The following is a 23,688-nucleotide window of genomic DNA, read 5'->3' on the forward strand; positions in this document are numbered from 1 at the left end:
ACCGATTGATCGCTGTTTACCAGGGATCAATAGGAGTTGTACTTCACTTCCCTGCTACATACACCCACTAGTCCAACCCTCAGGCACATTTCACATCATCTAACATGCCGGGAGCCTCCTATCTCCATCCCCATCATTTGTATTTCCCCTTCTCCTTTGCAGCACCACTGCCCAATTCTTGAACTAACACCACTCATACTCTCATGACATTTCCTTTTCAATCTGATGCCTATACACTGGTGCTTTAGTAACAGCATTTTGTATGGGAGAGATGTATTCCAAACAGGCACTTTCAGCTTTTCCTTGAGTGCCCACCATGTGTTCAGAGTTTTGCAAAAGACACGTTTCCTGTTCACATTTTGTGAAAAATTGCCTCTGTGTGTGCAGCAAGCACTACCGCCTCATGAAGAGTCTGGGCCTTCATCTAATGTGGGGTTTTGTTGTAGAGGGCGGCAGGGGAGGGGCGAGATGGGTAGCACTGTACTAGTTAAACAGAATTATTCCACAGGTCAACTAATTTATAGTCTTTGCTCTCCAGGAGTGCTAATTTTCCAAGGCCCATGTAACTGATACATGGTGGCTCTGAGTCAAGCTTTTCTTATAAATTAAGTCTCTGACTACTGGGAATACACAGGTAGGGTGTGAAGCACCTATGGCAGTCTGCATGGACCTTGTGGCACTCCAGATATTGGATTCCTCTATCGCTAGCCAATGGCACAGCCAGCACGGCCCACGGTCAGGGTTGACGTGGGTTGCAGCCCAAGACCAAAGGAAGGGCTGCTCTGCTTTATGTTATGGAATTTATATTCTGCTCTATTTGTATAGAAAAAATGTGGTGTTACAATAGGGAGAGATTTTAGTGCATGGGTAGGCAAACTAAGGCCCAGGGGCCAGATCTGGCCCAATCACCTTCTAAATCCAGCCCGCAGACGGTCTGGGAATCAGTGTGTTTTTACATTAGTAGAAGGTGTCCTTTTATTTAAAATGTATCTCTGGGTTATTTGGTGGCCTGCCTGGTGTTTTTACATGAGTAGAATGTTTGCTTTTATTTAAATTGCATCTCTCGGTTATTTGTGGGGCATAGGAATTCGTTCACCCCCCGCCCCCAAGAAAATATAGTCCAGCCCCCCACAAGGTCTGAGGGACAGTGGACTGGCCCCCTGCTGAAAAAGTTTGCTTACCCCTGTTTTAGTGCCTTTCACAGGTGCTTGGAAAAGCTGAATACTTACCTTGGATAAACAAAATAACCCTTAAGGACTCGCTATTTTAACAAGTACGTTAAGTGACCTGGCTCTGTAGGAGGGCAATAACACTCAAAGATAGTGATACCCAGGAAGAAACTGGTACTTACAGAACAGCCGTCTTCAAGAACATTGTACATGAACCTGCCGTTGCCTTCAGCTCGGAGTTCAACATCGTTGGATCCCTGCACTAACAGTGCGCTCTTCAGGCTGCCTGTTTCTGCATCCATGTAAGCGATGCTGTTCTTGCAGTGGTAAGTGATGTTCTGGGAAGCATGGTTAGCCAGTAGTCGCATGAAGGCAAGTTGGGTGGCCATGTCCTTGGAGGTTACGCCTTCCTCGTTGTACTCAAACTAAAAACAGGAGGGGAAAAGCTTCAGTCAAAAATCACACGCATATTATGAAATACTGTACATTTTGCACATAAGTCAACTTGGAACACCTTGGCCTCTGAAGGGCAATGGAATTGGGGGATGGGGTGGAGTGGAGTGTCACCACCATTTCAGAAGAAATAGTCAGAACTTAAGTTTTGTCCAAGGCCATTGGGAGGCTCCAGGCAAAGCATCATGGCAATGGGCCTCACTTACTGGCCAAAGAAGGAGCAGCAGCAGGGAGTTTGTTTCCTCACCCCACTCAATTCCTATCAATGACGATAATTCATGATGCTAAATGGAAGTTTGAGATTCAGAGGTGGTAGACTTGGGGTGGGAAACCTGTGCAACTCCAGATGTCATTGGACTGAAACTTCCATAATCCCCAGATAGTCGCTATGGCTGGGGACGATGAAGGATTGGAGTCCAGTGGGTCTGGAGGGTCACAAGCTTCCCCCTATCAAAATGCACCCTCTGTTGGAAGCAGAATGTGGGAGTATATGGTTTGCTGGTCTGATCCAGTTGGGGAGCCCTTCTTAAGAAGAGGGTTAATGTATCTGTTGTGTGGATTAAAAAATAATCAGCGGGGCTTTTGCCTTCCTTACTAGAAGGTTTTTGGCCTTAGATAACACATTTATCATAATGGATGCAGTATGAAAACTCACCTGAGTACCACCATTCATCGTTTCTCCAAACCAAATGTGTTTCTTTTCGGCAGGGTTCTTGCTGTTGTACCAGTTCTTAGCTGGGAAGCTTTCTGGATTGGCATGGATGCAAGTCTCACCAGTGGAGAAGTCACAATAAACTCTAATGGCATCCAAGGTGCAGCCTTGGTTAGGATCGATCCAGTAGAAGCCTATCATTTTACAAAGCAACAGTAAGCCCATCTTCATGTTAAATACTCGCATTGCTGCAGCCATAGGAATGGTACAAGTACAGACAATACAGAAACCTTAACCCCCCCCCTTTAAAAAAACCACGTGTAACTAATAGTTATTGTTTAAATGTAGTTGTACCATTTATTAACTTGTTGATGTGAATGGCTAAAAGTGGAGAGGAATTAGGTGTGGGGTTGGAACAGAAAGGAGGGGTAGATCCAGTAGTTTTAAATAAAAAGCCATAATCCCTGATATGGGTTTATTTTGGGGGGCTGGCTGTGTTGATAAATATAATTCCTGCAGTCTACAAGGAGAGATTTTGTTATGCAGATGGAAAAAATGATCTTCCATCTGTTCTTACCCCAACACAGCTGATAGAGTAATGTGTCTAATGTAGGTGTAACCAACACGATGCTCTGTAGATGCTGCCAGCCTACAACTCCCATCAGCCTCAGCCAGCACAGTCAATAGCTAGGGATGATGGGAATTGTTGTCCATCAACATCTGGAGGGCACAAACTTGGCTGTTCCTGGTCTAATAGTTTGTCCACCTGCCTCTCCCTGCTACTACCAAAAGGTTTCCCAGACAAAAGGAAGAATAGCAGCTGCACAGACAAGTGGCACACACAGATTTCCATTGGCCATCCAGCCACGAGTGAATTACATGTTCTGCAAGCCACTGACCATGGTCAGGCATTTAGCACTAACATACCACTGGTCCATTCTGGGTGGCTGAGTCTTAGGTCACGGCAGGTGCGGGCTGGGTTCTTCTTGGAGCCTTCTGGGGTCAGGAGGGTCTCGATTTGGTTGTTCAATGTTTTCAGGGTGGCATCAACTTCATAGTCCTTGGGTCTAAGAGATGGCTGATCTGCCCGGTAGTATTCTGAATCAAAGCCAATTTCATATCCACCACCATTGGGACCAGGTGGGCCAGGGTGGCCAGGTGGGCCTGGTGGACCCTAAAAATGTTCAGAAATGAGCATGCCTTTGTTTAAATCAAGTTCACTTGATTGTGCAGAAGGCCCAACCCATGCTCCCGACGAAGAGCCTAAACACAGTGCAAGGTGCATCAAATGGTTCCTCTGGGGCCTATTATACAAGTGGCCCATGTTCATTAACCCTAGTGATGAGGCAGTGGATTCTGGACACTAAGCATGTAGTCTTAATGGAGCACTCATTAAGCAGAGAGCGTGGACTCTTTGCCTGGTTCAACATGACCGCTGTCTTGCAAGAGTGAGGTCAAATGTAATATGAACACCAGACAATGGCCAAACAATGTTCCACATTGAGTTTCTTCCACATATGTTGCATTTTGAAAATTTAATGACAGGCACCAGGGGGGCAATTTTAACTGGGAATGCAGCACGTAGTGGAAGAGAGGTTTGATGCTCCCCACCCCCAAAAAACCATAACTAAAATTCTGATCAGGATTCTAACATGTGCAAGGGGCCTATGTGAGGGCATCAGGGTCCCCTGCTGCAGACATTTGCCCTCTAATACGTGAAGGGTGGCAGGGGTTGGCCAAGTGACATGACGGAGGGAGTGGAGATGGCATGCTCATCCCTGCTCTTCCTCAGTTTTCCTCACATGTCTGGTAACCGTATAATGCCAAATTAGGGCTAGAAAGTCAAATAAAAGGGGTGCCTTTTCATTTCAAACATCTACAGGGGAATCTTACGTCTGTTTACTCAGAAGCAAGTCCCACTGTGTCCAGTGGGGCTCACTCTCATGTAGCATGCGTCTAGAATTGTAGAACTTAAGAAAATAATATTTTCTTTTTTATTATTGGTTAAATTTCTATACCGCTTTTCATCTGAGGACCACAGGGCAGTTTGCAATAATAATAATAATAATAATAATAATAATAATAATAATAATAATAAATAGCATGGTAACAAAATAACCCCCAATAAATTAAAAATAAAAACCCAATACAAGTTTCTCAAACTAAATGCACTAATGACACATTTGCTTGGAGGTTTTGCTTTATTTTGTTTTTTTAACAATAAAGTGGCATATACATTTTATGAAATAAAATAAAGAAGCACTGTCCTATGCAAGTTTGGTCAGATGTAAGCTTCACTGCATTCTTTGGGGGCTTCCTCCCAGGAAAACTGTGTAGGGTTGCAACTCAAGCCTGTAATCCTCTGTCCCGGGGGGGGGGGGGGGTAGCTATTCAGGTGATGTGGGACTCCAGCTCACATCAGCCCCATCCCATGTGGGAATAATCAGAAGGGAATGGAAGCTGTAGTCCAACATTATCCGGAGGGCCCCACATTGGCTACTCCTGCTATACACGCTTACCTGGGAGTTATCCCCACTGAATGCGGTGGGACTTCCTTCTGAGCAAACACGGACAGCCAGGTGCCGCTTGTGTTAAAATTGATGGTTTCAGCCCCATACCCTCAGCATCCCGTTTCATACTTACAGAAGGTCCTTGGCTACCCTGAGAGCCACGCACACCAGCAGGTCCAACAGGCCCAGGAAGACCGTTGCGACCATCTTTGCCAGGAGGACCAGAAGGACCTGCAGGGCCCTGAAGCAAGCAAGCAAAGAAACGCCCACAGATTAGTACACCGCTAATGCAATGAAATATAGAAATATATAATCACTTTTTTTAATAAACAACAACAACCCCAAGACTTTTCAATATCCCACACAAAGGGAGATATATCCCACACATACCCTTGGGCCAGCGGGTCCAGTAGCACCAGGTGAACCTTGGTCTCCATGATGACCCTGTTGAAAAGAGACGGGTTTTTTAAAACATGACTTACTCCTGTATTGACTTACACCTGTTTCCATGCAGAATATTCATCCTTGCACAAATGGCAAATTCGTGGTGGGGAGGGAATATAAATGGAGGGCTTATTTTGATTCTCAAAATTTGTTTGTTTTTTTAAAAACCCAAATAGGACAGGAGTGGAGAAGGTAGGGAAACCTCCAGATGTTACTGAACCTCAACTCCCATCAGTCCCAGCCAGCCCAGGTAGTGGTAAGGGATGATGGAAGTCAGAGGCTGAGGACATCTGAAGGACGACTGGTTCGCTGCCCTTATAACAGAATGTCCAGTCCCATCCCTGAGAAACAGGAAGTGATAATGACGGCAAACATGCCGCTGAGCATATATGTTCTCTCACCCTCCTCACTGAATAATCGCCGTCTGCCCCCATGTATCTGGGCACTGGGGCAGGATTTCTAGATGGGCTTCAGTCATACGCAACATCTCTGCTTCTGAAAATTAATCGCTGGCCTAATGGAAAGGAAATGCTGACGACTCTACAGAGAGCTGCTGCCAATCAGAGTTGTCAATGTTGAGCTAAGTGGACCAGGTCTCATTCCTTCTAGTGTGAAAAGGCAACACCACAGCGATAGCTCCTTCACACAGACTAATCCCGAAGGGCCTTAGAGTGTGCAACCAATGATGCAGGCCCTGTGAATGTGCTGATTATCAGGGAGGCTATTTCTGTTGCTGTTTCGCTCCATTGTTCGGGCAATACACTTACAGCAATGCCAGGCAGACCCTGAAGTCCATTGTGTCCCTTGAAGCCAGGTGCGCCTCTGGGTCCCTTGTCACCAGGACCACCTTTCTCACCACGTGGACCTGCTGGGCCCTGTGGAAGGCACAAAAAGGGAAAGGTGAAAAAGAGAATCTTTGCAGAGAACTTTCCACCTGTGGAGTTTGTTTAGACACACACACACACACACACACACACACACACACGTTTGCTTTTGGAACGTTTTCATGTCTAGAAAGCAGACTCACCTCTGTTTAAAAACAATTCTGCTGAGCAAGAACTGCAGCTCAAAATGTGTCAGGGTCCCTCTCCTTTTTACCAATGGCTTTATCTGTTACTCTACCACTGATCTGGTCTAGTAGGAACAGCCTGAGTACTCGCTTGGGACCAGTACTATTTTTCTAGAAAAAGAGGTGCCGGAATTCACCACGAACAGCTCCCTTGTTCTCTTAGCATGGCAATGGTGCCCACCTGAGAGTTGCTGGAACTGAGTTCTGGTGAGTTCCAGCTAAAGAAAAGCCCTGCTTAGGACTAGAAAGTTTCCTAAGAATTGGTTTTTGCTTATATCCAGCCTTAAGTCGCATAGCAGGTTGTGTCCATTTTGATAAGCCTGCATCTCAAAATTACTACACTCGACACTTGGGTTCTCTTTGTCCTCAAAGGGCTTACAATTCAATCGCATAAGGAATGGGAGTTAGGCTAGGTACCCCACCATTGCAATCTTAAAATCTTCCAAACAAAGAGAAAGACCACTACCATATTCTAAACTTCCTACTCATGCCAAAATTTCCCCATGATCTATACAATCTTCTGCCTGATTCTCAGAACCCAGATCTCCATTCCTGCCCTCATCATGGGCCTTCTTACCAAAAGGGCATAATTACAGAAGCGAAACAAAATCCAAACTTACAGAAAGACCTCTTGCACCAGCAGGACCAGCAGGACCAGCAATTCCAACAGGACCCTGAAATGGTGACACAAAGCACAGTTAGAGAAGCTGCTCGCTGTAGATTGTGATGACAAAGCTCCCTTTCCTTGCCCAACAAAGGAATGACCCATGGGTGGCTCAATACATTCATAATATGGAAGAGAACAGGAAGCACAAGTGGTTCACACTTCATGCCCTCCACGTTTCTTTTGGCCACAATGCCCAAAGTGTGGCTTTAGGTAGTTTTTGTCCCTTCCTTCATTGGAAGCACATGCATCTCAACACAGAGCCAAGGGAAGAGCTGGGGATAGTTCAGGCATTACGAAGAAACGCACTGAACTGAAAGTTCTAGTCACTTGCACTTCCTGTTCACCAGACATGAAGTGAACACCCAAAGCCAGTTACAGCAAACGGTTGCTGGAATGAAAGAGCATGTGTGGCATTTTCAGAAGGCCCTGTTTTGGGAGGTCTGGTTGCAAAGGGACTTCTGTTTCAAGGGAGCCAAAAAGTGTAACCGTACAGAGAACTAATGCCACGGGGTGTGTGTGTGTGTGTGTGTGTGTGTGTGTGTGTGTGATGTGGCAGATCACAGCCACTTGACAACAGGTTGTCTTCATTCATTGGAGACGAAATGGGAAGTGCACTGGTACCACTTCAATGAGAATCAAGAAGGAGTACTGCGATCCCCGTTGCTTTCTTTTACAATGGATTGGCAGTAGTGGAATGTTCAGTGATACAGTGGAGGGCTTGGCCATAGTTTACAGGATGGTACTAGCCATTATGCCAAGTTTTGAGTAGAGTAGGGCTCCCAGGCAAATAGTGGGCACCCACTGTGCAGAAAACAGGGGTGGAAGAACAGCACCATCCTACTATTCACAAAGCTTCGGGGTTAACACCTGTAATTCCTTCCCCCATCACAACACAGAAGTGCAAGGGCCAGATTTTAGGTCAGAGAAAAGCTGGAAGATTGAAGTCTTATTGATACAAGGAACAGAATATTCTTCGTATTGGACAGGATATAAGGGGAAATTACCAGGTGGGATGCATGGTAGTTAGGGGAATTGTGCACGTGTAGACTGGTGAGAGGGTGTGCTTTAGGGATCAGACATTGAACGTAGACCAAAATATCATCATCATCATCATCATCAACGATAACGTTTCTCACGCTTTGATAAGCCTTCAGGGCTCACAGCAATAACAAAATTACCCCTTCAGCAAACTCAGCTGGTGATGGACAACAGCATAGCAACCCAAATGGGGCCACTGAGAAAAGGAAGGTGCTGGTTTGTACAAAAATATTTAAGATGCACCCTCGCTATAAAAAACCCGGCTTAATAAGGACTGAGCATGCTCAGTGGCTACACGATTCTAAGTGCCCACTGGAAGCAGGTGCAATGGAGTACCCTAGAAGACAGCATGGCTGGCCAACACTGGACAGGAGCAGTCCACACTGTGACATTCTGCAGCAAATCCCATTGGCCTGGTATCTAAAACCCAACCCATTCAATAAGCAGTTAAGTCTAGTACAAAACTACAACAGGTCAACTAAATGCATAGAATCCCACCCCACCCCTTCCTAAAGGTTTTGGCCAAGCTTCTCAATGCCATCAGGTAGACTGCCTGTAGTGCAAGAAGCACCCATTGGTGGTGTAGTGGTTACAGTGTCAGACTAGGACCTGTGAGACCGGGGTTCAAATCTCCACCAGGAAATGAAGCTCACTGGGTGACCTTGGGCCAGCAGCTGCCTCTCAGCCTTACCTACCTCACAGGGTTGCTGTGGGTATTAAACAAGGAAAAGGGAAAACCATGCACACCACCTTGAGCTCCTTGGAGGAGAAAGGTGCAATCAATAAAGATGGCTTGGGGCCCAAGCCTCTCGGATACAGCCCTGATAGATTACATTTGACTTTTGATTTTATGAAATGGATAGAGGTCACATACAGGTTCGCCACGATTTCCAGGTTTGCCAGCAGGGCCAACAGAGCCATGGGGGCCAGGAGCACCGAGAGCACCAGAGGGGCCAGGGTTGCCAGGAGCACCACGTTCACCCTGAAAAGATGAAGGCAAAGGACAAATGGAAGACCTTTAATTTTTTTATTTGCATTTTTTAAAAATAAAGAGGCAGAAAAGAAAAACAACACACCCCACACCCCCTATTGTCCACCGCCCAGTTGTACAACTTTCATATCAATCTCGACATACAACTAAATACCTGGAGACTTCCCTAAATGGAAAACCTTTAGATATACAAAGGCATGAGCTTGTAGGAAGCACAGGCTCACTTCTGCCTAGAGAAAGGGAAAACGCGATTACCTTGTAACCAGGAGCACCATCACGGCCTGGAGCACCATCGTTACCTGGATTTCCCTGTCAAGAAAAATATAATCTTAACATCACACACGACATGGGAAAAAAAGCTTTACTTTACTGACAGGGGAATGACAGCATGTTCTGTACCTCCCTCCTGCCCCCAGCTCCAAACCACAAGTGAAATAATCTGTCACACTTTATTCTTCCTTTGTGATCATTTCCTCCCCAAATTTCAGAGGGATGGATTCAGTTTATTTCTAGATTGCACTGATTTCCTAAGTAATTTAGACATTATAGAAAAACATTGATCCATTTTTTTGCACTCTATTTATATATTTCATTTTATTACAGCTTTATTTCATCAGACCAAAAGTAATGGAATGTTCTGAGAACTGTGTGATTTTAATGGAAATCTTATTCTCCCTCCTTTCTTATCTTTTCATGTTATCATTTCTTCCTCATTGTGTACATGCAGGTAAAAAAGGAGAAAAGGCAAAGGACCCCGAACGGTTAAGTCCCATCAAAAGGAGACTATGGGGTACAGCGCTTATCTTGCTTTTCAGGCCGAGGGAGCCACATTCTCAATGGGCGAGTTTGGATAATCATATATTAGCTTAATAAACTACATTATGAATGAGCCTTTTGGCCACACATGAAGCCCATTCACTCTTCCCTTAACGGTGAGAGGGGGAAAAAAAGAAGATGATTATACATCACCCAGAAAACTTCATTCCTGATTGTACAGATCAGGAAAATATGGCTAACATCTAAGGAACAAGACATCATATTAAGCCAACTCCAAACCATGGCTTAATATACTGTCTTGCTCTAAAGCTGCTAACTGTATTTTTCAAGCCTAAATGAAATGGGAAATTATAGTCAGTGGTTTGTTTGCTCACTCGGACAAAGTGAGGAACAAAATGGCCAACTGTACAGTTCAGACCTCAGTTTATTAAGCTGAGACATGATTGTCTGAATATGGTCATTGTGGCAATGGCAGCTAGCGGAGCACAGGGGTGCATCACTTTATAGGATCAAGTGCATTGCTGTCAATGACTTCCAAAGCACACTTCAGCATGCAAAGTACTTTACAACTGCTATCCTATTCGCTGATCCCACTCGCTGATCCCACTTCCATTTCACTGAATTAAAAAATAAATCTCAAACAAACAAAAACCTTCGTGCGAAAGAAAAACAGCTGTGTTAAATAGCCTTCAAATGTGATTTTAAATGCTGCTGAAAATTTAGGATTCCACCTTCCCCACCTCTATTTCCCCCCACTGTTATGACCAAAAAAGGTATACTTACATCACGTCCAGCTTCGCCCTGGGCACCATTCACACCAGGGGAACCCACGGGACCAGATGGGCCGCGGGCACCTGGGGGACCGGAAATACCAAGGGGTCCAGGCTCACCCTAAAAACAATAGCAGGGATACATTTAATTGCTGTTTGTATACTTAACTAGCAAAATATTCAATACATCCTATTTGCCCATTCATTATTTCACTACTATATAACTTTCAGCAGATGCCAGTAGACGATGCTCTACAGCAGGGGTGGAGGAATCTTTTTAGCCCAGACTGTAGACCAGGTTTGATGTCACAATGATGCCAGGTGAGGGTGGTTTTTTTTTTTTTGCCTGTAGGGGTCTCCAAAAGCCCCTTTCAAAGTGCTATTTAGCACAGTACTTTGAAATGGGCTTTGCAGGTACTACCAGTCAGCACTGCCTGAAAACTCCCTTTTCACCTGAACCAGGTTTTTACCTGCCCAACACCAGACATCCTATATAATGCAGCTCAACAGAAAGCAGTTCTCGCTCATGATACATGTGCAGACTAAACTTCTGAGTCTGTTCCAGCTATGGCGGTGCAAGCAAAAGTTTCCACTGCCAAGGCAAAAATGTGATTGGTTGAACAGCTGACAGGGCAGGACCATATAACAGGTTTCCACTTGCCAAGCAACAGCCAATCCCGGACCTTCCTTCAGGGGATTTCTGGTACATGTCCTGCCAGAATGGTACAGTCACCCTCAGGAGGCAGCTAGCTTGAGGGCATCAGCTGAACTCCCACACCAGCATTGGTACCCAATGGCACATCCTATGAAACAGTGCCACAATGTACTTGTAGGAGCAAGTCATGAGACAGAAGCACACAACTCCAAAGGAGCAACTTTACACCGTGTTTCTCCTCCAGGTTAAAAAACCAAGAGTTCAGCATTGAATTTAGCATTCACCATCCTAATTCCAGACAAAGCATATACGCCACCTAGCTGAAGACTTGGCAGATATGGTACTCACAAGTGACCCAGCAATGCCTGGAAGACCACGTTCTCCTCTGCTGCCAGGAATACCAAGGATACCAGGAGCTCCAAGAATACCTTGAGGACCAGGGGAACCAGGGGCACCCTACATCAAGAAAAGAGCAGAATAAAATTTTCAGATGCTATTTGCAGACTAGTAAACTTCCAATTTGTAACATAAATGAAACTGGTTCTTCCCGTCTCATTTGGCAACTTAATTTGATCTCAGAAGTGCACATATCTCTTCTGATGTACTCAGATTAAGGTTATCCAGCCTTCTTAAAGACAAATCAGGCAACCTGTACCTTGCCTTGAAACCCTTATTCTGTTTCAGATCTTCTGGGTGGCTGGGGAGACCCGGCCAGATGGGCGGGGTACAAATAATAAATTATTATTATATTATATTATCTTGTTTAAGTTTGGGAATGGGAATGCATGGCAATGCCAGAATAAGCCTAATGGCCTCAATAGCAAATCAAATCAAAACATATTCATTATTTGCCACTTGCAGGGCCAATGAAACCAGCAGAAAGTGGGGCTTCATGCTGCAGTTGCCACACCTGGAGAATGACTAGCAATTCTCAGTGGTGGTGTAGACCAATGACATCATTGATCCATGGTGGGTTATGCTAGCCATTCTCCACCTAGAACTGTGCAGCTCCCTCCCTGCCCACCTCTATCAAGTGATGCCCTTTGGTAACAGGCACTGATTCCTTCCTTAAATTGTCCAAATAAGGCTATTGACCTTATGGTTGTGAATTCAGCCAGTGGCTACAAAGATTTAGCTTAGAATTTTTAGCTTAGAATACTTTTGTACTATTTGATGCAAGGACAGATATTTCCAAAGTCTTCACTTAAATGTATTTTCCCTCTTTTTAGGATATTCACAAGAGATTTGGGGGTATGAGCCACATCATCATCCAGTGCAATGGGCAATCCATTGTGCCCAAACATTTTGTGGAATTCTTGCCCTGACTACCATGGAAGGTTGAAACTCCACACAATGCACAGAATTCTGGAGTCCTAAATATTGAAAATCAAGATTATATATATCCTTGACTTCATCCTGCTACTTAGGGATGGGCTCGTATAAATAAAACAACTTCAAATAAGTAAAGGTTGTATAGGACCTTGCTGAAAGTAGTCCTACTGAAAGCAGCAAAGCTCATGAAGAAAGTGACATATGGAGTAAAAAAAAGAAGCAGAACTGGACTCAGAGAAGCCTTGTCCAGCAGAAGACCTGAATGGTATTGATGAATAGGTTTATGTCTGCACGTACTTAAAAGGGAGATTCCTATATGCTTTGAAGAACACACACTCATGGGCTGTGTTGGCTGATGTCTGTATTTCTGAGAAATACAGCAAGAATGACTAACACAGCCTTGGCCAACCTTGTGCCTCTCTCCAGCTGTTATGGACTGAACTTCCATAAGCCCCAGGCAGCATCGCTGTGCTGGCTGGGGACTGACGGGAGTTGTAGTTCTGGAGGGCACCAGGTTGGTGAAGGCAGGCCTAATAACTGGTGTTCAGGCATGACTGATCTGAACCGTTTCTAATTCTGAATTTTACCTCGCTGAACAATGGGTAATAATAATGATAAGGAAAATGAATTATTTGTGATAACTTACAGCAGCACCACTTTCTCCACTTGGACCTTTCTCTCCACTGAATCCAGGTGGCCCAACAATACCAGGTTCACCAGCACGGCCAACTGGACCGGTGTCACCACGTTGGCCTCTGATACCTTCTTTGCCAGCTGGGCCAGGAGGGCCAGGGGGACCAGTGATACCCTAGGGATAAAGTAAGACAGGTAAATAAATGCACATGGTTACATTGCTGGTGTAACCAGTTCACAGAGCAAAATATTAAACCAGATAGCAAAGAAATCACAAAAATTCTTGGTGATAAAAAAACAACAACCACAACAACTAATCTTGGTGGTGGTGATTTTAACCATGCAGGATTACAACAAGCTTGCTCCTGATAATCACATGGAATCAATGGACTCCTTTCATCGAGGTTTCTACAGCAGAGTTTTTCAGGTTTCCTATACAAAGGGAACACTTTCCACACCAACTTGTCCAGTTGAGGAATTCCAGGAGCTCTGCCATAGAAACTTTACACATGGCGCAGGATTCTGGAGCATGTTCTAGCCAAGGATCAGCAGCATATGGCATGCAAATGTGTACAAGAGAACTCCAGCAGCACACTTCAGTTGAGAGCAAGTGTTAGGGAGGACAGGACGGGACAATATGGAGTAAAGAATGAGGAGGGATGCTTACACCCCACTCCCCGGTAACTTTACAGGAAGCTGGTTAATCCAACCTCCCTGCCATCTCCCTCTCTCCAGCCAAAGGTTTAGGCAATATTTTTTGAGAATGAAAAGTAGTATGGAAATTTGTGGGTGGAAAAGCAATTTCAGGGAGGGGGATTTCAGATGAAAAGAGGCTGTTGGAGAAGGGTCAAGCACCCTCCTACCAAAATTCCCTTCTTCCAGTGCTGCTTTGAGTAAAGGAGAGATGAGCTTCCTTAGTCACATTCATTCATTCATTCATTCATTCATTCATTCATTCATTCATTCATTCACTCATTCATATGCACTGTATAGATAAGTCTTCTGCTAATCCAGGGTTTTGGCCAGGCCTGTTGAGCCCAATTGTCACTGTGTCATGTATTCAATCGCTGCATATTTGCTCGAGAAGGTTGGCAGTGATGGATAACTTTCAAAGAAGCTTGCCCACTACTTCAGATCTTCTTTTCGAACAACTGTTAACAGGGTTCCAAAGAACCCCAGTTATCCAGGGCGTTCTTTGCATAGAGGAATTAGAAGCAGCAGACCCTTTATGTATTCTACCTTGTTTAAATTTACAGATGGAGTGTTCTCAGCGGCTACTTACAGCGGGGCCAGGGGGTCCGGATCTTCCAGCAGCACCAGGGAAACCAGTGACACCCTGGGGGGGGAGAGATAAATGAAGAGATTAGGATTTACAAGGACCAGTAGGAGGGTGGATGTAGGAGCGTCAACATAAAAAGTTTCTAGACTTACAGGTGGACCAGAATCACCACGACCTCCAGTGGGACCAGCAGGGCCAATGGGACCCTATATACAAGAAGAAAGAGTAGGAAAAATGAAGATAAGCAGAGTACTGTACTGCAAAGTTCCAGCTGTCAAATATTGGCTCGATCATGACTGGAGTTAAAAATTAATGAAAGCTATGCTACTGACTTATTGGAAGGAGGATCAAACACTATTTCATACTCTAATGCAGGCATGGGGAACCTGTGGCCCTCCCGATGATGTTGGTGTTGGGACTCAAATGGCCAATGCTATGGGATGATGGTGGGATTTGTGGACCAGCAACACACCACTAGTTTGTGACAGTAGTTATAACACAGACAGGACACCATCCCAAAGTTGCTAACTTGGTTTTGAAGTGTGTTGACATTACCACTACCTTAGATAATTTTTCTAAGAACAGTGGTGGTTCATATACTACCAACCACAGGCAGAAAAATTAACATACGAGTTACAATGTTCAGTCAGTTGTTGTTGTTGGCACCCATCTGTCTCGAGAGACAATGGAGGAGTGCGCCATTGGGGGTAAAGTCAAACTGTTGGGAATTTACAGTGCCTGCTGTGGCTGTAGAAACCAACATGGGAGAGACATGTTTTGTTGCAGCTGGGACAGATGAAGGCGGCTGGTTTCACTGCACCACAGCATTTCTTCTCTCTTTACTCCTCCCAGCAGTCATTTCAGTTCAGTCAGTACTCATATACTCTTCAAAGTACTACTCTTCATTCAATGACTTGATAATGTTTATGATAATTTGATTATCAGTAATATACCAGGAGTACTACTGTATGTCAAAACTCCTCTGGAAATACTGTACATACACAATCTACCCAGAAAGATGGCCACTGGTATTGGTTCCTTACCACCAATCTATAGCACTTATATATTATATTAACTCTTTGAAAATAGCTTATAAGGAAGGAGTAAGGACCACGTAGTTGCTGCTGGAATACAAGTCCCATCATTCCTGACCACTGGCCATGCTGGCAGGAGTTGATTGGAGCTGGAGTTCATCAACACCTGGAAGGCCACAGATTCCCCACCCCTGCAAGGTTTACCTAACTCCGAATTCCTCCAAATGTAGTGCCGAAGGCAATCCAGATTTTCATCCCTTTGGGGATGGCATGCTTTGTTCCTGCCCTTTGGGAAAGATCCTAGGCACTTCACAAATCAGCTAAACAGTAATTCTAGATTTGAACCATACAAGCATTCTGCTTCACAGCTATGCAATGGATTTATGGATATAGCACTATGCAATCCAAAGAGACTACACGGTTTGGTCAGAAGGTGAGGAGAGTTTAATATAAAATTCATTTGACTTACAGCAGGGCCAGAGTTGCCAACAGACCCAACAACACCTTGTGGGCCTTGTTCTCCTTTAGGTCCTCTCTGGCCTCTTTCACCTTTAGCACCAGTCTGACCAGCTGCACCCTTAAAAAGTAAAGAGGGGGGAAAATGTTACTCAGAATACATTATAGCCCCAAACTATTAAAAACCACGTGAAAGCCAATCTTTCCCTTCATACTTACAGGAGGGCCGGCAAATCCAGGAGGACCAGCGGGGCCAACCTCACCACGTTCACCCTATGCAAGGGGAGGAGAACCAAAACACATCCCAGTGAGAAAAGCCAATCGCCATTTCATATCAAAGGTTCCTAGAACCTGTTCATGTCGCACTTTTAAAAGAAATTATTCCACTACTTACAGAACTTCCACGAGCACCAGCAGGGCCAGCAGGGCCAGCGGAACCGGCTTCACCCTAAAACAAACACACAAAGGATTCGTGTTGCTAGGATATGCACCAGGCCGTCCTCTACTGCAAGTCCATGGCTGAAGGCAGAAGCACCTGCCCATCAGCCTCTTGGTGATCCACTGATGCAACTCAAACCATCATGTGCCACAGGCAAGAGAGCAGGTGCATTGCAGCAGGGTGCCTTCAGAACAAATTGTTCCCAATGGCTTGGGCATGAGAGCCGAGCCACAAAAAAGGGTTTAATCCATCCATCCATCCATCCATCCATCCATCCCAAGGCACTTTTGGCTAGTTTGCCATATTTCATCTGCCAGATCCTGAGCAAAACACATTCACTGCATTTTCTAAATGGATATGAGGCAGAAAGGTAAGTTGAACCCATTGGTGTCCTATTTATGCCCTGTAAAAATGTGTTCTGTCCCCTTAAAGTACAGCCCAGACTCCTCATTCCCTCTAAGACAAAGATAGTGAGAATGTGTCCCTCCAGATGTTGTCCGGCTCCCATCAACCCCAGGAAGAATGGTCTGGGTTGATGTGAGATGGAGTCCAATAATATCTGGAGGGCCACACCTCCCCATCTCTGCTTTAAGACTATGTTAGGGAGCCCAGCTTGGCAGATATATTAAGGGCCTTCTACCAGTGCATTGAACTCAATGGGCATGATGAACTTGGGTCCATTTATTTCAGCGGATCTGATCTATTATTACATATAATAGTAATGTTGTGTTTTAGTTGTAACCCACCCTGGAACCTTAGGGTGAAGGGTGTGTAAATAACAACAACAGAGTAGGCACAATGCCTTCTTTTAAAATGTAATCCTTTCCCTCCAACATTTTTAAAACCACGTTTAACTTCTTTTCAATCAAATAATGGCCATGAATCCAAAGTGCCACGTTAAGGATATGCAAGAGTTCTTTGCACTGAAGGCTCCTACGCCATGACAAAATGGTAGTTGTTCGCCTTGTGATCTTGGTGTCAGGGGAAGGTGCTGTTTGAAAAATGTAAGCCCAATAACATCTCTCTGGGTGCACCGTATGGAACCAGTTACACCATTCATTCGATTTCCAGCCATTGGTCTTGACCGCAGATCTTAACATATATAAAACCATACAGACACAGGTAAAAAGCCATGCAGCCTACACTTATCACCCAAGAAGGGGAAAAAATAAAATAAAATCATGAAAAGGACTGTTCAAGCCTTCAATTTTAAGTGGGTTCAGGCAAATGTCCTTACAAGCCTCCGCTTGAAATTGCATGAGAGCAAGGTGCCCAAAATGGCCACCGTGCTCTCGAAGGGGGGAAACAGGATGTCCTGTTTTTTCCAGGGCAGTTGACACGTATATTTTACTAGGGATGTTCCCTCAACCATTTCATTTCCTGGGGAATATTGACATCTTTAGGGAGTTTTCTGAATTATTTATTATTATTATTATTATTATTAAAATCCTGCCTTTTCCCCAAACTGGGACTCAAGGCAGCTTACAGATAAAATAGAAAGAGCTAAAAACATAGAAAAGATAACCATTAAAAAACAATTAAACACTAACAGAATTAAAACTAGATGGACAGATCTATTAAAAATACAGATAACAACCACAATAAAAAACAACACAGCACCAGCGCCTTCCTTAAAAACAATCAGTTCCTAAAAGCCTGTTAGAATAGGAAGGTATTCACCTGCTGGTGGAATGACAACAAGGAGGGAGGCAGTCTAATTTCTGTAGAAAAGTCTGAGAGCATAAATATTGATTAATCTAAAGCCCAGGGTGTTGACCCTGTTGCCCTCAAGATGTTGCAAAGCCTCAGCCAGCACAGCCAGGGATAGATAATAGGAGCTGAAGTTCAGAAATATCTGGAGGGTGACAGGTTCTCTATCCCTGATCAATGATTTAGGCTGCAATCCTATACCCACTTATCTGGGAGCAAGACCCACTGAACTCAATGGCACTCACTCCTGTGTAGACGTGTGCAGGATTGCAGTGTTAGAGTTGAGTCAGCTGGGCCTAGTGCAAGAATGAGGAACCTGTGGCCCTCCAGATATTTTTGGACTACAGATCCCATCATCCCTGACCATGATGGTTCAGGTTGATGGGAGTTGGAGTCCAAGGACTTCTGGAGGGCCACAGGTTCTCCATCCCTGGCTTAGCAGATAGCATATTTGGCGAAGACAAAGAAAAACTGGATTCAAATCTTCGCTCAACCTTCGGCTGGCTGTGTTCTTATGGGCATGCCATTTATGTTCATTTCTCCATCTGTAAAATGGGACTATTAATAACCACAGTTGGTGAATAAGATAATTACTAGGAGGCTCTTTGGGCAGGAAGAAATGCTATAGGAATAAGCAGCGCTTTTTGCTGGGGGGTGGGTGGGTGGGTACGCATACCCCTAAACATTTTGTGAATCTTTGTACTTTTGTCCATTTACTGTATTTATTTTTCCAGATTTGAACCAAAAAATGTTGATTTTCTTGAGTCAAAATGAGAGTACCCCTAAACATTTTTTTAAAAGAAAGAAAAGCACAGGGAATAAGGAAAAAATAGGATAAGACCCAATGCGTAGGACTGCACTTTAGGTATTGTTTTACTTTCTCTGTTGTGTGTAACTTTTCCCTACCACTAAGATATTTTAAAAATAAAGTGGATTATAAATGCTTTCAAACAAACAAACATCTTGATATTTTTCCCATTGTGTTTTATTTGAATGCTGTAACATTGGAGGGGTGAATCTCACCCATGAGAAGCTGCCTTATACCACTAGATTGGTCCATCTAGCTCAATACTGTCCACATTGACAGCCAGGAGATAGCTCAGTTGGTAGAGCATTAGATTCTTGATCTCAGGGCCGTGGGTTCAACCCCCACATTGGCCAAAAGATCCCTGCATTGCAAGGGGTTGGACTAGATGGTCCTCGTGGTACCTTTCAACTCTACAATTGTATGATTCTGATCCAGGGATTCTGTGATCAAGGGTTTCAGGCAGGAGTCTTTCTCTAGCTCTACCTGGAGACGCATTGAACCCGGGACTTTTACACGTAAAACACATGTTATACCACTGAGCTATGGGCTTCTTCCCATACTAAATGCAAGCCTACTAAGTAGCTGAAAAGTCTGCCACTTACCCTTTCACCAGTACTTCCAGCAGGGCCAGGAGCACCAACTGCACCAGGAATACCCTGAAAAAATCAAGCAGAATTACATGTTTTTCCTGGGGTGCTTTTTCTCCCCATGTTAAACCCACACCAGAAGAAAGCTATGGATAATTGCACAAATGAAAAAAAAACAACACATTTAGTTTTTGTTTTTGAAAAAGGTTTTGTATTGTTTTTAGTTTTTTAGTTTTTTTAATCCAGCATCAGAAATCAATGTAATAGTTGTCCAAACAAGTTGCATTAACTTCCTTAATAATATTGGTGACGTATTTTGAAGAGCTTCAGTGATCTCTCATTTACTTTTGAAACTTTCTTCAGGCTAATATCACTGAAGGTTAAGGGTCTGGGTGCAGAATTAATGGGCTATGTATTGGGACCTAAATCCATTTATTTTTCTCCCCCCCTCTTGATTACTAAAAGGACTGAATGCTTGGCTCCTGGGAAATAAAGCAATTTAAGAAGTCTACATACCCGTGAACCATCTCTTCCTGAAGTTCCGGCTTCTCCTCTGAAGCCTGTTGGACCCTGAAATGAAGCGGGACACAGCATGAATTCGGAGTCTCACTGTCTAATTCAGAGGTTTTCAACCTTTTTGAGTTCACGGCTCCCTTGACCAACTACATTCTTTCTGTGGCACCCCTGTGGAGCTCAGGAGCCGACAGCCCCTCACCCTTTCTCCAACACCCCCTGTTGTGAAGTGTTCCCTTAGCCCTCCTCCCTCTCCTTGGGAGTCCTCTGGGCAGCTGCTGCCGCCACCCCTGATCTCTGAGCTGCCCCCCACCCCAAAGAGAGGTGCCTCCTCACACTGCCCCACAGGGGCCTGGGAAGCACCCCCTGGCCAGCCCCAGAGGCACCATTTGCCTGGGGAGCTTGTAGCCGGGGCTGCTGCAACAAACAGCTGTGCAAGCCTTTGGCAGGCAGAGACCTGAGACGGAATCAGAGGAGGGAGGGAAGGAAAGAGAGACAGAGGCTAGTGTTGCCCGCGGCACCCCGGCCATCATTCAAGGCACCCCAGGGTGTCACCGCACACTGGTTGCAAACCACTGGTTTAACTGACTGGGAGGGATGTGTGCTTTATGTGGCAATGGTTCTTAAAACTTAGCAATGGGACTGACACAAATGAATCTTAAATGGGATTTTAAGGACATTTCTGTTGGCAATTCAGCTATATCCTGCACTGCCTTGTCTGTTACCTACTCGCAATAATCCACCCAATGACACCCCCGCGTGTGATTATTGCCATTGAATACTAACTTCACAATCACTCTAGAAGCTGTTACCTGCAGGTTAACTAAGGATTTAGAGCTTTCTTTACACGGGAACTGCGTATTTGATTTGATTATTGGTTGTTGGGGGAAGCCCGACCGTAATCAGGAAGTCTAAACTTCAGAAAGAAACCTAGACGAAAAGTCATAATCCCTGAAGAGGCAGAGCAAGTTACTCTGCTTTGCGTTCACCAACAGAGTAGACCCAAGTGATAAAACAGCCATTTAGTACCTCCTTAAAAAATTGATTGACTGGAGGCTGCTTCTTTTGGGGAACCATTTATGGCCAGTGCCACACACACCCTATAACCTTGTCCTCTCCTGCTACTACAATGTTTTAACATTGTACAGAGGACTGGAGGTCCAAGGGGACGAGCCACTACCCACAAATCACTCATTTCACTGGTCTCTCTCCATCTGTCAATCTGTTCTTGTGGCCCACCAGATTTTGGACTCGATATCCCAGTGTCTCTGATCACTGGCTATGCAGACTAGGTCTGGAGTCCAACAACATCTGGAGGACACAGGCTACTGATTCCCAGTCTATATAATGGGCCCTTACTGGAAGGAGATGGATTAGACACAGAACGAATGAAACCAAGAGCGTAACAATGGGTAGCTGTTCCCCCCCCCACAAAATAATGGTTTTGGGCCTGCATGTACTAGCAGGAGGGGGAAGCTTTGTCCCTCCCTAGATGATTACATCATCAATTAGTGAAACCTTCAATAGTTAAGATGCTTTCTCCATCTCCTTCTACTTTGACCTTGTGCAGATATACCACATTTCCTGGTGGAGCTATACAGAACTTTCAGTCCTTGCTGAAATTCATACAGAAAAAGAAAAGCAGAAAGCATCCAACTTCCTAACCCCCAGAGCATTTTTCCTTCAAGGGTTTTGCTTTTTTAGATGATCAAGAGCTAATTAAACATTATTTCCTTATTTTCATCTTTCATGTCTGTCGCTTCTTTATTTTCTCCCCCTTTGCAACTACCAATGCTCTGGGTTGCCAGTGGAGATAAAAATCCTCTAAGTTGTGTCTTCTGCAGATGGAAAAGAAACTGGATCCACACTAACAAGAGAGTTGAATGTTACAAACACATCCCAAAATACCTCCCAGTGAACTCAGTTCATCAAATAATTATTGCTAGCTCCCTCAAGATCACCTAATCTTTTTTATTTTAAAAACCATGAACAACATTGTGAAATGAATTTTAAATATAGTCAGCAGAGGGCATGCTTTTGTAGGCAGGAATGGAAGTGTTTAGCACTTGCCATTACCATATTCCCCACTAAGCCAATTGCTTGCAGATGCCTATGATGTAGCGTCCCTGGAAAACACAGTCTCACTCACATATGTACTCAACTTTGGGGCTTGATAAACTAAACCAGAATAATAATAAATTAATTGACAGAATTAAACTTGTGGATCACTTATTACACAGGTGGTTTCCAAGTGTCTTGCTGCATATGGTTCTAAGCCAGGAAAACTGAGCCTAAGACTTCCTACTCCAGCACAAGTGCTTAGAAGAAGAAGAAGAAGAGTTTGCATTTGATATCCCGCTTTATCACTACCCGAAGGAGTCTCAAAGCGGCTAACATTCTCCTTTCCCTTCCTCCCCCACAACAAACACTCTGTGAGGTGAGTGGGGCTGAGAGACTTCAGAGAAGTGTGACTAGCCCAAGGTCACCCAGCAGCTGCATGTGGAGGAGTGGAGACACGAACCCGGTTCCCCAGATTACAAGTCTACCAATCTTAACCACTACACCACACTGGCTCTTGATTACTATAGCTACTGAGGGACTGAACCTGGGGTCATCAGCTTACAAGGAAGACCTTGCAATTAAAATACACCAGGGGCGACTTTGCGGATGTGATGAATTGTTGGTCAGGAATCAGCTTGCCTCTTATTGTCCTTACCTTTTCACCTTTGCCTCCTGGGACACCAGCAACACCTCTCTCGCCAGGCATTCCACTAGGACCAGCTGGGCCTGGGGTACCAGCAGCACCAGCGGCACCAGGTTCACCCTAGGAGAATAGGAAAAGAAATCTTCAAGAGCCCTAGGGGAAAAGGAGCCACATGCTTCATTGTACTGCCTGCGAATAGCTGTTTGTTAGTATTCTGAAAGGTACTGCATTTCTGAATACTGCTGGGTTCTCTGTACAGAAAAATACTGTCTGCAGTAGCCGCCCAGGAGTGGAGGTGGTGTTTCTTATCATGTGACATTCAAACAATCCATTCTCCAAGCACGCAGGTAAAAGCAGCTGAATACATCCTAAGCAGAAATGGAATAGGTCTGATTAAAATGGATCGATTTGGAGGATGTCTTTTGGTTGTTCAAAATCAACCCGATATGAGATTGACTTCATTAGCATCTTGGCAGTGTCAAGGGATGCCAGGAACCATGTGAATTATATTTTCCAAGGGTTGAATCTAACTAAGCTATACTCACCATTGACATTGATGGGCCTAAGCTGGTTATGCCCATTCTTTTTATTGGGTCTTCTCTGATTAGGAACAACCCCTGAATAGCTCAGTCAGTACAGCATGAGACTCTTCATCTCAGGGTAATGGGTTCAAGCCCCACGTTGGGTGAAAGATTTCTGCATTGCAGGGTGTCGGACTAGATTACCCTCACGGTCCCTACCAACAACGATTCTAAGAAATCTACAAAACATTGCATACAGACACATGCTTTCTGTCATCCCTGCAGCAACATCCAGGGCTTGAAACCTGATAGCCAACTAGCAATACTTTTCTGGAGACCCCTGTAGACTGCTACCACCCCTCAATTTGATTAAGGGGCAGAGAAACCAAAAATTACAGGTTGACCAGGACTCCAGATCCAGAATCAAAGGGCAGGGTGGAAGATTACAGAAATCAATCACAGAGCATCCCTGTACAT

General features: G+C 44.5%; 1 protein-coding gene and 1 long non-coding RNA gene across 2 annotated transcripts in view; one reads left to right on the forward strand and one right to left on the reverse strand.

Annotated features, from left to right (window-relative positions):
* Positions 1-23,688, reverse strand: part of COL1A2 (collagen type I alpha 2 chain) — a 65,602-nt gene that overhangs the window by 1,036 nt on the left and 40,878 nt on the right. The window contains exons 32-51 of the mRNA XM_033164934.1: positions 22,703-22,810; positions 19,990-20,043; positions 19,489-19,542; positions 16,324-16,377; positions 16,149-16,202; positions 15,943-16,050; positions 14,592-14,645; positions 14,443-14,496; positions 13,174-13,335; positions 11,544-11,651; positions 10,554-10,661; positions 9,249-9,302; positions 8,877-8,984; positions 6,918-6,971; positions 5,996-6,103; positions 5,175-5,228; positions 4,918-5,025; positions 3,202-3,448; positions 2,278-2,468; positions 1,352-1,594 (exon numbers count right to left, since the gene is read on the reverse strand). Coding sequence (XP_033020825.1) covers positions 1,352-1,594; positions 2,278-2,468; positions 3,202-3,448; positions 4,918-5,025; positions 5,175-5,228; positions 5,996-6,103; positions 6,918-6,971; positions 8,877-8,984; positions 9,249-9,302; positions 10,554-10,661; positions 11,544-11,651; positions 13,174-13,335; positions 14,443-14,496; positions 14,592-14,645; positions 15,943-16,050; positions 16,149-16,202; positions 16,324-16,377; positions 19,489-19,542; positions 19,990-20,043; positions 22,703-22,810 — 2,085 coding nt within the window. The remainder of the gene's footprint in view (positions 1-1,351; positions 1,595-2,277; positions 2,469-3,201; positions 3,449-4,917; positions 5,026-5,174; positions 5,229-5,995; positions 6,104-6,917; positions 6,972-8,876; positions 8,985-9,248; positions 9,303-10,553; positions 10,662-11,543; positions 11,652-13,173; positions 13,336-14,442; positions 14,497-14,591; positions 14,646-15,942; positions 16,051-16,148; positions 16,203-16,323; positions 16,378-19,488; positions 19,543-19,989; positions 20,044-22,702; positions 22,811-23,688) is intronic.
* Positions 16,642-18,900, forward strand: LOC117055427. The gene is made up of 3 exons (XR_004427633.1): positions 16,642-16,738; positions 17,772-17,774; positions 18,884-18,900. It is a non-coding gene; the product is annotated as an uncharacterized LOC117055427 (long non-coding RNA).

This window comes from Lacerta agilis, chromosome 12, assembly GCF_009819535.1.
Source record: "Lacerta agilis isolate rLacAgi1 chromosome 12, rLacAgi1.pri, whole genome shotgun sequence".
Classification (NCBI taxonomy): Eukaryota; Metazoa; Chordata; class Lepidosauria; order Squamata; family Lacertidae; genus Lacerta; species Lacerta agilis.